Below are 16,242 nucleotides of genomic sequence, written 5' to 3' on the forward strand. Positions count from 1 at the left end.
TTGTGAAGTTTGGATTTTTAATGGCACGTAAAATAAGACTAGACTAATTAAGTATTAATTATTTAAAAATTATTTGTTTTTTAAATAAACTTCTAAACAAAAAGTATTTGGAAAAAAATAAACCTTTAACAGTTTAGAAAGCTAAACTATGCTCACAGTAAATAACACCCAAACTAACTTTCAAACTAAGCCTAAGTTGAAAAGAACAACTCGATAGAATCTAAAATTTTTATGCTCTCTTGATCGATTTATCTGCATCACCACTCCCTCATTTACACAAAACAACCCGCAATCGAAAGTTACAAAAAAAAAAAGCACCTCAATGAGTGTGATTAATGTGGAGTTAAACACGAAGATCTTTGCTTGAGACAGAACCCGACACTGACATGTAGGGCCCACCTGTCAGGCAGCGCATCGCTTTCACCCTCTTGGCTACTATTTCTTCGTGGACTCTTGGGCAGAGTGCGGAGACCGCAGTGTGGAGCAACAGATCTATCCATCCATCCCATCCTCGATCCTTCATTCCTGCCCGGCGGCGAGCGAGAGAGAGGCGGAGGAGATCCGAGATGGCGGGGAGCGGGTGGAGGAGGATCCCGGCGGTGAGGAGGCCGCCCATGTCGCGCCCGGCCTCGGTCTGCCTCTGGATCGTGCTCGTCGCCGCCACCCTGGCGCTCGCCCAGGTGCTCATCCACCTCGTCCGTCTCCACTCTCCACCACGCCTCGCTCCTCCTCCTGCTTCCCCGTATCTGCGTGTGATGTGATGCGTGTGCTCTCCGATCTGATTCGATTGTTTGTGCTCGTGCGCTGATTTCTTGATCTGTTTGATCTGTGGATCCAATTGGCCCTGGTGTGCTGATTTGTTAGAATTTTGAGTGGTGCCTCTATGTGCATCTATGCGTACTCACCTTTTTTTTTTTGTTGCTGTTTAGGCGAAGAAATCGAAGGCGGATTTGACTGAGGTCACCCACAAGGTCTACTTCGACGTCGAGATTGATGGCAAGCCCGCAGGTTTGTGTTGGCCCCCTATGTTTAGCTCTACTACCATATCAGCATAATATATAAGTCTTCAGGCAGAAAGAAGAAAAGATATGCATAGTTTGATGTGTCTAGCATTAGCAAATACGGAGCAGTAACAATTTAATTTGCATTAATTGTGTCCCACCGTTGTGTATAAGTGACTTGTGATGGGCTGATGTCATATGCAGTGATTATTACAGTTAGAGTTATCAGCATTTGAGATTGACCTGAAGCTAACTCTATTATGATGAGAATTTAGCTTCTTCTATTGTTGTTTATGTTTAAGGAGAAACGTTGATGTGATATTTGTGTATGTACTATTTATAATGTCTTTCCTGTTAATGATTGCCTTACTGACATTTATTATTTTTTCTTGTATTGCCATAGGACGGGTTGTCATGGGACTTTTCGGGAAGACTGTTCCTAAAACGGCAGGTACCATTTGCTTATCATTTAGTTAGGTAACAGGAAATTCATTGTCATATCACAAATGCTAATGATTCACTATATCTTTTTTTTTTCCTACAGAGAACTTCCGAGCACTTTGCACAGGTATGCTCCCTGATGATTTATACTGTTTTTATTACATTAGATGTGTTCATTCATCTTCTGCTAGAGTTTCCAGATGGTTAATCCCATGGCAAGCTTGGTAGTGGCAGCATGTAGAATTTCCAGCATTGAATAACACTTTCTTTGCCACTTTAACCTGAAATTATTTTTGAATGCACAACTTTTGTGTCATTATCAAGTTTGGCCAATCAAATATACTGTTACAGTTGACTAGTTAAAAATTGATGCAAAAATACATCAGCTCAGCTGTTGTCATTATTCATACGCAAGTGTAGAATATTATGAAAACCCATAAAAGTATTTACTTCATATAATGAGAGAGATCCCATTCTGGACAGCGAATAGCACTACAATCTGTGTGGTAGCATTCCCTGATGCCTACTTGTGGTTATTATACGTAATCTAAGTTTGGGTTTGATGTAGCGCTTTCAACTTTGTTGTTATACAGGAGAGAAAGGAACTGGAAAGAGTGGCAAAGCACTCCACTTCAAGGGAAGTGCATTCCACAGAATTATACCCAGCTTTATGATCCAAGGAGGTGACTTCACACTTGGTGATGGAAGGGGTGGTGAATCTATCTATGGGACGAAGTTCGCCGATGAAAACTTCAAGATCAAGCACACCGGACCAGGTAATTTTCGTTATTTCCTGAACCATTTTTTTACTACACTATAGACGCATTATTTGTGTGGTAGACCATCAAATCATCCTTGTTTGATTTGATCTCATGTTTATGCAGGCCTCCTGTCCATGGCCAATGCTGGGAGAGACACAAACGGGTCCCAGTTTTTCATCACCACTGTAACCACCAGCTGGTAATCGTCGTTTCCTCACTAGCCTTTGTAATCATAGCAGCACTATTTCTAATTTGTACTGAAGACACTTCAATCTGTTGAAACTATTTATTTGATTAGGTTGGACGGGAAGCACGTCGTGTTCGGTAAGGTGCTGTCTGGAATGGATGTGGTTTACAAGATTGAAGCTGAGGGCCAGCAGAGTGGGTCACCGAAGAGCAAAGTTGTCATCGCGGACAGCGGCGAACTGCCGATGTAATGAGCTGAAATGATGTTTCACTGAAGCTACTGCTACTGCTTCTCGTTGTAGAACTGTTATTAGCTGCTCTGTTTTGCTATGCTTCTACCCCGAATCTGGTTGGAGTAAATTTCTGTTAGACTATAACAGCGTGCTTATATCGCCTCTTAGTTGTGGGCGATTTGGAGTGAACTAGCATAAAAAGGTCGAAACTTTACTTAAGTCGTCTTCTTGTTCTAAGTCGAATTATACTTTGAAGTGACTTGCTTACTGTTGAGCGCTTGATCTGCGTCTAGTTCAGACGAAGATATTCTAGATTCATTGAACTGCAACAGACTAAAAAAAAAAAACCTAGATCACGATCGATTAGATTTGAGTGGATTAATTTACACAAACCAACCACCTCGGGTAGATAAATAAAATCTGTATGTTTCATAGATTCTCACTGACACATGAAACCGAGGTAATTAGAGAGAGAATTAAGGCCGATGCAAACTGGAGTAATCCTCAAAACAGCGTGATTCCGTGTGCCAAAAGAGGACAAGGAGAGAGTCCTGGGAGTTAGAACCAGACACACCCACAGACCGCATCTAGACCGCGAATCTCCGATCGGGCGGTGGATAGCACAGCATCCAGGGGAAAGCCGTGTCAGACACGCATCTGGACCGCGAATCTCAGATCGGACGGTGGATAGCACCGCATCCGGGGGGAATCCGTGCCAGAGACGCATCTGGGCCGCGAATCTCAGATCGGACGGTGGATAGCAGCTGGAGGAAAGCCGTGTGCTGCTCCAACGAGCCTAATAATTGGCGGCCGAGTCAGTCAGCCTCCCGACCCATCAAACACAAATAGGGTTAGCGAGAATCGGCGGCGGCGGCGGCGGCGGCGAGAGCGGAGAGAGACAGGAGGGGGCAACCGCGGCGGCGGCGGCGGGGGGGCGCGGAGATGACGGGGAAGGCGAAGCCGAAGAAGCACACGGCGAAGGAGATCGCGGCGAAGATCGACGCGGCGACGACGAACAGGGGCGGCGGGAAGGCCGGGCAGAAGGACCGGCTGGGGCAGGACAAGGGCGGCCACGCCAAGCTCGAGTGCCCTCTCTGCAAGACCACCGCCCCCGACATCAAGTCCATGCAGATCCACCACGAGGCGCGCCACCCCAAGCTCCCCTTCGAGCCCGACAAGCTCAACAACCTCCACGGCGGCGGCGCCGGCGCCGCCGCCGCCGCCGGTGAGGCCGCCGCCTCCTCCTCCAAGCCCAAGCCCGGCGTCCGCGGCAGCCTCAAGAAGTAACCGCAATCGAATCCATCATCACCCGAATCTGCTACTACTACCGCCCGCCGCCGCTCGCTCCGGTGTGCTTACTTGCTGCTGCTTGCTGTTTTGAATTATTACTACTGTGTCATGATGTGCCGTGTGATAGATGCGTTGATTCGCGCACATATACATATGTGACCGTGTTCCGTCGCGTCTTCGTCGGCATGTTTTAGCTATGATGTTTAGTTTATGTGTCACTACTCTATGATGCTGTCAATGGTGTCAATGGATGATAATGTTTATGTCTGTCACTGCTCAAACAATTGCTAAATCTGAGTAAAGAAAAAGGTGATGGCTAAATCCGTTTGCTCACTCACTTCCGTTTCGTAGCAAGGATGAATTGGAAATTTGCAATTGTGATTAGCTGATTATTATCTTTGCGGTGTCAAGCGGCATCTTTTTTAACTTGGTGATCATAGGTATCATGTGGGGCATGTTATTCTGCGCTGAACCCATGACTGATCTGCTTTTAGCATTGGAAGCACAGTAATTAGGAGATTCTACCTGTTTAGAAAACATATGTTTTTTTTATTTCATAGTTATGCGCCTGAAAAACAACTGCCTCTTCACAATTAGAGGTAATTGCAACATGGAACTGATGAAAAATGGGCCTGTTGCCCTGTATAAGGGAGTTAGTTGCGGGTTGATGAAATCGTGGTACAGTGTTAAAAAGAACACTTCTTTCAGTTCTGAATTTTAGATGCACACCTCACACGGTTCAGTTTTCTCTGTCAAATTTCACAGTTTTCCTAATGTTAGGACTAGTGAACTCCTTAATCTCCGATATGATCTGTTAAACATGCAGATGGCTCTATGCCAAGCCCTTCACAGTGAGAAGTTGCATCATTTGTTTCATGTGATTTCCACTATTCGTAGGTAGTTCATTGTGGTTGTCATTTAGTCATCTGAGCATGGATTTACCAATGCAGCGGTGTGCAGATACAAGGCATTCCAGGCTTCTAACTTGTCAAAAAAAAAACAAGTTTTGTCTATTTGATTGGTACCTAAACTAAACTACCATTGAGGCTTAACACCATAAAGTGATGTTTTGCACTAATTTATAGCAGTGAGATGCCTTTCTAAAGCTCATGGACTTTAGTTAGTGCAGTGCCCACTGGGGAGGCATTGCAATGATGTGATATTATGGTGCTTGAAGCATGGGGGAGGCATATTATGGTGCTTCAAGCATGGGAGAGGCCTTTCACTTTTCTTTGTATGACATGGAATCAGGCAGTCCTTAGATGAAAGTCATGAAGCTCTGATGAAGTTTTTATGTGGAAAATTTTGACTACTCGAACTTCTGCTCTGGCAATTTGGCATTAGATGAAAATCATGAAACTCTGGTAAATTTTGTCCAGATTATTTGGATTTGATCAGAACCAGATGATATGATGTAGTGCTGCATCCCTTGAAGGTTTTGAACAGTATAGTTTACTGAAATCGAGATGCCAGAAATTCATTGTGCAATCAGAGTGTTTTATATAAACTACGCCGTGAGACCAGGTTGTTGCAGAACAAGAATATGCACTAGACAGTAAGGATTTTGCATACAGTGTTTTCCTTTATATACTTTACACTAGGTAATACAAAAAAGTAACAGTGTGTACTGACAATTTACATCACATATATAAAACAAATGAAGCAACGGAATCATTACTAGACAGACACAACGAAAGCACAATCCTGGAATTCTCTCTTTTCCTTGGACAGAAACTATTGTGCTCTCAAGACATAAACTTGAACAAAGCAAAGAATACATTGGGTCCCATCATCAGAGAAGAACAGCTGTCTTGCCGCAAGTAATCAATAACTCAACTCTGTTTCAGATTGAGTTCCCAGGCCTAGAGAACAACCTGCTGAAGAGAAACACAAAACCAAGCCTAAGATCAGTCATTTTGGAAAAATCTCTGCACCAAAATAACAAAAAAAAACACGTTTCCAGTTCTTTTGTTAATTAAGTGTGGTACAAATATGAATTAAATCTTTGGGTAGCTTTAGGTGCATAACTTTTCAATATTACAAATGGAACATCAGATGGTAACAATATACATACGATCTATTATGCGATAAGTAGAATCAGTAAGTAACAAGCTATTTAAGGTCTACCTTTAATCACTGAAGCTGTTCCTACTGGTGACCACCAGTGGGCTGTAAAAACAACTGTTGAAGCTGGAGGATCACTGACCATTGTTAGCCAATGGCACCTCCATTGATGAAAAAATGGCTCCTTGATATGAGCTCAAAACAATGGCTATTGTTCAAACTTATTTTCAGCATAGAGCTCAGTATTCTGATATTCCTGATGATGGAGATGGAACATAAACCAACTACAAATTCTAAAAGTGATGGAAATCTTGACGTAGGAGTATAGGCGAGAACTGTATTTATACGTGAAGTAATTCTGCAGCTACTGTTCAGGACAGCTCATTTAAGGATCAATGGAGCCAGTGAAAGAACTTTCCTGTGTCTTGGGAGTTGGTGGATCCTCATCCTCCACAAGAAGAGGGTCTAAATATCCAATTGCCAGTACCCTTTGCGCCTCATTGTAACGGGCCCAGGTAACAAGGTATAGACCAGCAATGATAAAGACTCCTCCAATAATGCTGAAAAGTAGAATGGAAACATACAACACGTGATTATGACATTATGTATACTTTGAAGTTTCTTGAAATTCTATAGTTTAGAGGACCAAAAAGGAGTTTTTCTAAAATAGTATGGGAGTGAAATGAACAAAGCGATATTGGCAATGTTATCTGTAAAAAAAACAGTTTTTATCATATTTTCACCGGTATTAACACCAATATGAAGATTATTTGTCTGGAGAGTATCAGAAACAATTAATAAACACAATGAAGAGCGACTATTGTCTGGAACGAGTATCAGAAGCAACTAATGAACGCAATGCAGAGCGACTACAGTTGAATGAATCCCAAATTTCAGAAACCGTCAAATGGCAAAGTTCAAAGAACACATTTCGCATTATTACATGCCAGAATTTTCCGTTATACCTTCCAAGATATATTGGGGTACCAAGAAATATAGTTGACAGGATGGTAGAACATGCTGGTTGGAGTGGATTGTAGAGGGCAACCAGAGAAGGACCAAGGATTTTGTTTGACCAAGTCATGATTGCGTAATTCAAGCAAGATGCAACAATTCCCTGGTGAAGCAAACCAATAAATTCAGTTAGAACATGCTAGAGGAGGATCATAAACATTAGCATTGCATTGGTCATACACAAGTCTATGTAATATAAGCCCAAGGGAATATAAACATGCTTACAGCATATAGAATAGCAATGATCTCGGTCGTTGTCAATGCCCATTCATGGAGCCCATTGGTTGTAACTACCCCTGTCAGCACCATGAATACAGTGGCAAATGAATAAGAGTAAGCTGTTAAGGATAAGCTCGCGGGATATTTTATCAGCACTGGAGCCTGCACATAAGAAAGCAACCCTGTCAATAGACATTCTTTTTCCAACAAAAATAAAGACATTTTATCAACATATAGATATTAATCTTCACCAAGGATAAGATGTTCCAAAGTTTGCATCACCTGTATGACCAGATAAGCGCCCATCAGGAAGCAGTTCCCAATGAGGCAGATGACACCAAGATTCCATGTTTCTAGACCGTATTGGAGCATGGCCGATGTCAACCATTGGGGCGTGTAAGAATTGCTGCTCCATGTGCCGGCCAGGACATTCTCACCCACACCATTGGAGCCTCCTCCTCCTCCTCCTCCCATGCCAATCAAGGATGGACCTCTATAGAACACCATCAGCACGGCTCCGGAGACGCACACAGCCGTGCCAAGAACCTTGACGATGCCGTCCTTGGTGAAGATATTGATCACCTCAACACTGCAACACGCGTAATTTCACTCAATTCAGTTGAAATTTGAAGCCAATGCAACATCAGGAGTAGATAATTTTCCAAATCATGAACCAATTTTACCCGACGATTGCGGCTAGGAGGAATGTGAACACCGGTATGGCTGGCTGGAAGGCTGCGGCGTAGGAGGCGTTGGTGAAGCTGAGGCCCAGCAGGAACAGGAGCTGGTTCCCGAAGATCCTGGAGAAGAAGAGATCGATCGATAAGATGAGCAGAAGGAGAAGAAGAAGAAGAGGAGGAATCGATGAATACCCGGTGAAGCCGAGGAGAGCGAAGGAGGCGAGGAGGTGAGGGGTGAGGGGGCGGCGGGTGCGGCGCTCGCGGAAGAAGGCGGCGGGGGCGAGGAGGGCGAGGGCGACGAGGTCGCGGTAGACGCAGAAGACGATCTGGTTCATGCCGACGTTGAGGACGGACTTGGTGAGGACGTGGTAGCCGCCGTAGGCGAGCTGGGTGAACGCCATGGCGGCGTGCGCGCGCCACGCCTTGTCCGCCCACAGCAGCCGCCCGCTCCCGCTCACGCTCCACACCGACGACGACCACCGCTGCAGCATCGTCATCCCCTCGCCGCCACCCCGTTCCCTCCCCATCTCCGGCGACCCCGCCGCCGCGATTCCTGCCTCCTCGCCGCCGGTTGGTGTCTCTTGCTTTTGCTTGAGCTTGTCTTGGAAGGCGTCTACTGACTACTGCTGCTGCTTTTGATCCGTTTGTTTATTTATTTATTTATTTTGTTGATTGATGCGTCTGAGTTTTCGCTTGCGTGGCAAGTTATATATTAGTAGAAAATGTGTTGAGCGCCACGCACGCTAAAAGGCCGGGAAGAAGTCATGCATTTTTTTCATTTTTTTTCTAAAAGAAAATATGAAACCGGGAGAAAAGTCATCAGCGTTGCTTGTACTCCCACTATGTAATTCATAGTTATAGAATACGTTATATCGATATGTCTACATCTATACTGAGATATTTTTATATTAGGATAGAGGGATTATGTATTAATCTTGTGTACGGCTTGATTCTAAGTAATACGGAGCACTAATCATATGGCTGGAGTAATGGTCTTATTTTTTTTCTTATACTTATGTTTATTAGCTATTTTTTTAGAAAATTTTTATTAGTTTAAGTTTGAAATTTTAATCTTAAATTTAGAGTTAATTTTATGGGTTTTTCATCGAAGTTTATTTTTCACCCTTTACTTTCAGATCGCTAACAACACGTATATAAAAGTTTTATTTATAAATTATTTTTCGTTTGCAAATTATGAGGCCGTAAGTATCAATATGTCATTTTTCAGGAGAAGGTTGTCACCTGGATATCGACATATCGTGACTGGTTTTTTCTCGACCAGATTTTGTAAGATTCTCGATTGAGGAAAAGAAAAATCTCACCATACACAGGGTGGGTGCGCCACTGCTTATCGTATCTACAGTACTCCCCTGGCAATTCACTGCTTTTTTCAGTTAGTAAAGAGACTACCCTATAATCTTTTCGTCCCAAAATATAAAATATTTTAGGTGAATGGAACACTTTATAGTTTTCTGTCTAAAGAGTGTCATATTCATTTCAAATCTGTTTATCTTTTGAGACGAAGAAAGTAATTGGCATAGGCTAATTATAAAACCATATGAGTAACCTAAAATACTTATAGATATCGGATTTTATCCATTATTTCAAAAAAGAAACGATGTAACACATGATTATAACTCATTAACGCAAGGTGTTCTCAGACTCTATGGTAGTTTCGTTTGTGATTTATTTTTTTATGTTCGAGTTGTACGGTATCATTTTTATTTTTCGGGTCTCTGATTCCGTTTCCAAGAGAGAAAAAACGATTGCATAAACATTTTGAATATTTTTTTTGATCATTTTCATTCACAGTTATTGCCATGGAGGAACATGTGAGTGAGATAGTTGAACATTTCCTTCTTATCCAGAACACAACTTCCCTGGTGGTGGTGGCCCTTCTTCTTTCATTTCAAAAAAAAAAAAAAAAGAAAAAAAACACCCAAATCAACACAGATCGTAACTTGGTGGCGGGCGGGTGAGAGGACAGCAGGTTAAATTTTACATTAATTTTTTTTATACATTAAGATAGTATTAAATTTTACACTGAAACATGTGATACCTTTCCAAACATGGTAAAATTACCCTACATTATATAAAATATGTTCTTTTTGATTGGGTAAACCACTCTGTTTTTCAATAAAGTTAAAAAGATCAAACTGAATTTTCAATTTTTGATAAAAATTTATTTGGATTTCATCAGTTTTATCAATGGATTTCGTGAAATCCGATGATACCACCCCTGAGCCGATTTTAATCACTGTCGGGATTGTGAACCTAGAGGATAGAGCGCGTGAATGCTGAGATGAGGCGTGCCGCGTGCGTGGCTGGTTGAGAGCACCTACATTTCGCCGTGTTTATCTCCCTGATGTATCGTCCCTTTCGCCTTGTGACTCGTACCACTCATCAGACGGTTAGGGTGTGTTTAGTTCACACCAAAATTAAAAGTTTGGTTGAAGTTGGAACGATGTGATGGAAAAGTTGAAAGTTCATGTGTATATAAAAGTTTTGATGTGGTGAAAAATTTAAAAGTTTGAAGAAAAAATTTATAACTAAACACAGCCTTAATGAATCGAGAGCGGCAGCGGCAGTGACCGCGACGAGAAGAGAACGATTGATTGATTGATCAGCCAAGATATAAAGGTAGAGAGCGGTGACCACGCTGTAATATGATGTGATAATCAGATGCTAGCATTATGTCCTGCACCTGCACTGCAGATTCCGTTTCTTCGCTGCCAGCTAACTGTTCAAATCTTTTTATTTTCTTTTTGGGTGATGGAGTTTAAATCATTTTTTGAATGAACAGTGTTCAGATCCGTATCATATGCCATGAACTGTAGCGATTGCGATGGACACCGACGACCAAACACACGCCGGGGAGGTAGGGATTCAGTGTTTATTATTATTGGTCGTGGAGAGAAATCTGTACAGCTGTGTATTGAACATTTTTGTGTCATGTCTGATGTGAGTGATTCTGTTTAATGGTTGATCGCTAATACTATGTTTACAGTTACATTCCTGGGCTGGGATGAAGAGGCCGTATGGTCACATTCGTGGAGTATGCAATTTACTTTACTTACGCCGTGTTTAGTTCCAAAATAATTCTTCAAACTTCCAACTTTTCCATCACATCGAAACTTTCCTACACACATAAACTTCCAACTTTTCCGTCACATCGTTCCAATTTCAATCAAACTTTTAATTTTGATGTAAACTAAACACAGCCTTATAAGTTATTTTATGAAATTATTAGTAAAGATAAACAGTAGTCAAGATTTGCGGGGTGAAGTCAATCGTACCAATTTATCTAAAAGAATATATAGGGGGTGTATTAATGTATTACGTAGTACTATTATTCATGTAATATTAGGGTGTGGTATTTGACACGCCTCTTTAGCTTTGAAGTTCAGCAAGAAAAATATGGTGTATAAGCATACCACGTCAAACATAGGAAAGTCCAATATTCTTTTAAGGGGACACACATAAACTCACTCCATATTTACATCACATCACACGCACACACCGGTGGAGTATAAGAAACACATATTATCACTCCGTAGTGGCTGGGGAAAATTATTAGGAGGAATAAGAGTTTAAAAAGTGGGAACTGTTAAGTCTATTATTTAATCAGAGAATGTGAGAGTTTTAGAAGGAATTGAGAAGGAGAGTAAGCGAACTTCCACCTCTTCAAAATCTTGGTAAGAGTAAGTAATTGAAATGGAACTCTCTTCTAAGTACAGCAAGATAAATATGTGTCGTACATCATCACTTAAAATTCAATTCTCATCTATAATCCTTATGATTCTTATTTCTACCACCAAACAAAAGATTAGGAGTAAAATAAAACTCGCATGATCAATCCTTTCACTAACTCTCTCCTCTCAACGGATCCATGTCGTCTACAGTGTAGTAGAGAAGTTTGTGAGTCTGCCACAGTAAAGCAGTACATCAAACACTCAAACAGTGATCAAATATTGTATGCAAGTACTGTATAAACAGTAATTCTTTTATTATTTAAATGATTAGTGTTCACATTAAGCTGCTGTAGCACTTTGTTTTGGACGATCCAACAAAAAAAACAGCATACCATAATGCACTGCATTGTAAGCAGGGTTCGACTTACCGTCCGTAACCGCGCGGTTACCGTGGTTATTGGCCTTACCGCGGGGTACGGTAATAGAAAAACCACGGTAACCTCCTTAAATTCAAATAAATTTAAAAAATAATTTGAATTTTTAAAAATTTTACACGATTTCGTACGATTTTTCACGGTTACCGCGGTTACCGCGCGGTAACCGTGCTTATCACCGGGGCACGGTAACCCCGGCCCTGGCGGTTTGGGAAACCCTATTTGTAACTCCCTCTGCTGACTCTTCATCACTGCAGAGGATCCGAATTGCCTCTAAACTCTCAATCCTCCTCTCATCTCTTTGTCAAACGGGCCGACTTAATCGGGACCTAAACGCATGTTATGCGTGTATCCTTTTACCCACCCGGACTAACCGAAGTCAGTTCCGGGGAAAGCCTTTCCGGCAGCTTGCGAATGTCAAGGCCCTCCGAAAGTCAAGAAGAGAAAATGACGGCCCACATAATTCAGACGGCCTGAAGCTCGCAGGGAAGGAGCGGCGGGCTGGGCCTCCGGGATTGAGGAACACTTGGCCCAACTCAAATGTCAGCGAATGTCAAGGCCCAGCCCTGAGCAAGCTCCATCATGAGCTAAACGCGTGAATTTTACAGGATTTTCATATGAATCAGTTTAATTCCCGTAAAATTATTCCAAAAATCCTAGATTCGGAAGAAGGCCTTAGAACATATGATTCAACCACCATACCACCATGATTCCAGTGAAATTACTGCCTGAACTCTGAACAAACTCGTGGTAGACAAAATATTTCTGAACGTCTCTGAATACCAGCAAACCTGTTGGGACTCTGAACTTGGTAAGCTCTAATCAACAAGGCTCCAAATCTCAGGCAGCATATCTCAAGGCCCAACCATGAAACACAGTTGGCAACAAATGGAGTAGCTAGCTAGCATACCTCGATCTCAGTTTGATTCGATTGAACATCATGGATGAACCACCATGATTCCAGTGAAACTGCTGCCTTCAAACAAGAGTTATAAATATGACATTTTCTGAATCTCTGAATACCAGCAAACCAATTGGTGAGACTCTGAAAAAATGGTTCATCACAGGATAGCTCTGATCATCAGGGCTCCAAATCCAAATATCCAATCATCCAACGAGTGATTTGCAATTCCCTAATCCTTACCTACCACTCTGCAGGTACATTACGTGTGTAATTGTGTCAATGCAGGAGCCGCAGTTAAGTCAGTGTCAATAGGTTGATCCGGACCCCAGATAAAAAAAAAAAACGGAAATGCAGCAGAAGCAGCAACGCAGCAAAAGTTCTCCACAACAAGCAAAGAAACAGCCGTTCAGACTTCAGAGACGTGGCACAACATCAATATGCCATGAACCCATCCTTCCATAGTGGAGCATATATAATAAAACCTGGGCCTGACGCAGAGCTGTCACCACCACCACAAAGCAGAGAAAAATTTGGGACTGACGAAAACGACTCATGATCTAAATAATGGTTAGGTGGTCATCAGTGTTGGTGTGTTAACCTGACCTCTTCCTTCTATCACATGCTCACAGGTCGATTAAGCACTAACAATTTCTTTTTATATTGCAGGCCTCTGCCCCTTTGGTCAGTAAAACATAAGAGCTGAAGAAACTGGAATTCAGATGTGCTTCGCTAATCAGGCGAATTCAACAACGAAAATGAAGTCCTTGGAAATTCATTGGGAACTCGCATGAGACAATTCTGAATTGTTTTTTTTCCTGTCATCAGACTGAAAGGCACAAATATTTTTGTTAAGAAACAATTGGAGCTACCAGGAGTTTATCCATAGAATGTCTGAAGCAGTGCAGGGCCCCAGTAGAACAGTAAACCCCGAGTGGCAAGTACTCACCAACACAGATCCACTGATTGATTTGCAAAATCTTCATGCGACTTACAGATGTCACCATGGGAGGCTCAATTCAAAGCATGCTAATGTAAAACATGTGGTTTTCCATGACAAATAATTAGAGCACACAGATTTGGAATCCCTTTGCTAAGTGCCTCTAATACCGCTGTCAAGAAAGCTGCATACCAACCGGATGAACAGCACGGTTGAAGAGAAGATGGCCACACCTAACCTCGTCGCAAAGAAACAAGGTCGCTCTCACAACTAACACTCTCTGCCATACTTGGGACGACAAGGACTCCCAAAGTTCAAAAGCCAAGGTGATTTGGGTTTGACTCTTACTCTACTTCAAGATCCTGAGTTACTAACACACAAGCCAAGTTAATTTGCTCCTGAAAAACTTTCTTGTATCACAAATCACAATGCCAAGCTTATTCCTCAATGTTCTTTTTTTTTTTGTATGATGACGAGTTAATCTTCATGACAATGCCAAAGTTTATTTCTTCATCCTCATATAATCATAATTCCAAGATATCTTTTTCTTCCCAAGAGGAAATTACTTGGAATGAAGCACAACTAACAAGGCAAGGAACAAAGGGTTCAAAGAACCCTGTAAAGAATAATACAGATGCAGATTTGCACATTGCAATGCAAGTATGAGCATCAAGAACTTAAGTTGAGTAACAGAGCATTTCATGATACAGTACCATATGGAGCCATGGTGGCTTGGAGCGCGGAGGAGGAAGACGATGATGCGGCTACTTCCTGACGGGGGTGTTGTTGGGAGCGTGCGGCGAGCCCTCGAAGAGCTGCTTCCGGAGCACGTCGTGGAGGCCATCGAAGAGCTTCTTCTTGACGGAATCCATGGCCCATTCGAGGCGATTGAGCAGCTCGGTGGAGTTCTTGTTGTACATGAAGAGGCCATTGTAGAGGTCGAAGCTGTCGCTGCAGGTGTTGTCGACGAGGCGGAGCAGCGTCTCGTACCCCTTGGTGTTGATCGGCGTGGACCGGAGCTCCAGCATGGCGAGCATCCGGCCGACGGTGTGGGTGAGGAACTGCGTCTCGGCGGCGTGCGCGTCGTGCTCGGCGCAGGTCATCTCCACCATGCGGCACCCCTCCCGCTCGAAGATGTTGAGGAAGGCCTCGGCGCGGGCGCGGCGCGCGGGGCAGTCGCCGACGCGGACCTTGTCGAACACGAAGGGGAGGCCGTCCCAGCCGTCGCGCGCCGACTCCGGGCCGAACATGGGGTGGGTGCAGATGACGTCGAAGTCCGGCGGGAGCGAGCCGAGGAGGAGGTTCCTGGGGAACTCCTTGACGGAGAGCACGTCGACGAAGAGGGTGTTGCGGCGGAGGCGGTGGACGGGGAGCGAGCGGAGGACGGCCTCGGCGGAGAGGATGGAGGTGGCGAGGAGCACCACATCCGGGTGGCACTCGCAGAGGTCGTGCGGGTCCTGGAAGTAGGACGCGCCGACGGATGCGGCGAGGGAGGAGTAGTCGGAGCGGGAGTGGGCGAGCAGCGTGTGGCCCTGCCGCGCGAAGGTGCGGGCGAGGAACTGGCCGAAGTTGCCGAACCCGACGATGGCGATCTTGAGCCGCTGCCGCTCCTCCAGGAGCCCCGCCGCGCGGGACTCGTAGTCGAACGGCTGGGCTGCGTCGATGGCGCGGATGGTGGTGCCGCCCCCGCGCTGCGGCCGCGCGCGGAGGGGCGCCGCCGCCGGAGACGGAGGGCGGCGGAACGCGGCGGCCGACCGGAATTGGTGGCTCGCCGGCGGCGGCGGCGGCTGGTGGAGGCAGTGGGTGGAGGTGGAAGACGACAGCATCTCGCCGCCTCTCGCGTTGGATGCTTCGGGGGTTGGGCTTGGCTCACTTTGCTGCCTACCTTGCTCTGGAGTTGTGGGCTTTGGGGGAAATCCTAAATCCCAATTACTAGTAATTAAGTGAGCTAAATGATGGTGATTAGTCAGTCAATTAATTAATTTTGTGGGCTAACTGATGAGGTGATTAGTAAATTGATCAACTGGAGGACAGAACGGTGTTATTCGTTGGGATGGATCATGGCTGCTAACTAGTAGTAGAGTAGTAGTAGGAGTCAGTACTCTAATGCTGATAGCCAGATTAAAGAGAGAGTAAACTAATGCAAGAGAGCAGCAGGTCAGTGGTGATAGCCAGATTAATAGAGACTAAGCTACAAGAGAGCAACAGGTCAGCGGTTGGAGAACTATTCGGTTGAGCATTTTAAACACTGTTTGCAGGGGAAAGCAAGGTGATTTGAGCTTACTTGTTGACTTGATTTGAGCAAGTTGATAACTTTTTCAATGGACGTTGGTGGAAGAATAAGTTCTTTTTTTTCCTAACAGGAATAAGCCTTGTTCAGCTTTGA

The 16,242-nt window shown here is 43.9% G+C and overlaps 4 protein-coding genes across 6 annotated transcripts; 2 read left to right on the top strand and 2 right to left on the bottom strand.

The window, feature by feature from the left end:
- Window positions 1–466: 466 nt before the first annotated feature.
- LOC4342022 (peptidyl-prolyl cis-trans isomerase CYP20-1) lies at window positions 467–2,841 on the top strand. 2 transcript variants are annotated; one of them, XM_015787818.3, is made up of 7 exons: window positions 467–695; window positions 930–1,008; window positions 1,405–1,452; window positions 1,546–1,569; window positions 2,036–2,218; window positions 2,327–2,402; window positions 2,502–2,841. In XM_015787818.3, exons 1-7 carry the CDS (start codon window positions 567–569, stop codon window positions 2,638–2,640), a joined length of 678 nt encoding a protein of 225 aa, XP_015643304.1. In that variant the 5' UTR covers window positions 467–566; the 3' UTR covers window positions 2,641–2,841. The 2 variants fall into 2 exon arrangements, with proteins under 2 accessions (XP_015643304.1, XP_015643305.1); XM_015787819.3 differs by having other exon boundaries at window positions 467–680.
- Window positions 2,842–3,451: 610 nt separating this feature from the next.
- On the top strand, window positions 3,452–4,245 carry LOC4342023 (protein METHYLENE BLUE SENSITIVITY 1). Its single transcript, XM_015788102.3, has one exon. It carries the CDS (start codon window positions 3,565–3,567, stop codon window positions 3,907–3,909), a length of 345 nt encoding a protein of 114 aa, XP_015643588.1. The 5' UTR covers window positions 3,452–3,564; the 3' UTR covers window positions 3,910–4,245.
- Window positions 4,246–5,437: 1,192 nt separating this feature from the next.
- LOC4342024 (WAT1-related protein At3g45870) lies at window positions 5,438–8,493 on the bottom strand. 2 transcript variants are annotated; one of them, XM_015788101.2, is made up of 7 exons: window positions 8,082–8,493; window positions 7,893–8,009; window positions 7,492–7,798; window positions 7,216–7,371; window positions 6,942–7,093; window positions 6,040–6,536; window positions 5,438–5,786 (listed from the first exon to the last, which is right to left on the bottom strand). In XM_015788101.2, exons 1-6 carry the CDS (start codon window positions 8,414–8,416, stop codon window positions 6,362–6,364), a joined length of 1,242 nt encoding a protein of 413 aa, XP_015643587.1. In that variant the 5' UTR covers window positions 8,417–8,493; the 3' UTR covers window positions 5,438–5,786; window positions 6,040–6,361. The 2 variants fall into 2 exon arrangements, with proteins under 2 accessions (XP_015643587.1, XP_015643586.1); XM_015788100.2 differs by having other exon boundaries at window positions 5,438–5,789.
- Window positions 8,494–14,339: 5,846 nt separating this feature from the next.
- Window positions 14,340–15,744, bottom strand: LOC107277437 (arogenate dehydrogenase 2, chloroplastic). Its single transcript, XM_015785654.3, has one exon. It carries the CDS (start codon window positions 15,680–15,682, stop codon window positions 14,621–14,623), a length of 1,062 nt encoding a protein of 353 aa, XP_015641140.1. The 5' UTR covers window positions 15,683–15,744; the 3' UTR covers window positions 14,340–14,620.
- Between the last annotated feature and the right edge of the window lie 498 nt (window positions 15,745–16,242).

The sequence above is a fragment of the Oryza sativa genome, chromosome 6 (genome assembly GCF_034140825.1).
Source record: "Oryza sativa Japonica Group chromosome 6, ASM3414082v1".
In the NCBI taxonomy this organism is placed as follows: domain Eukaryota; kingdom Viridiplantae; phylum Streptophyta; class Magnoliopsida; order Poales; family Poaceae; genus Oryza; species Oryza sativa.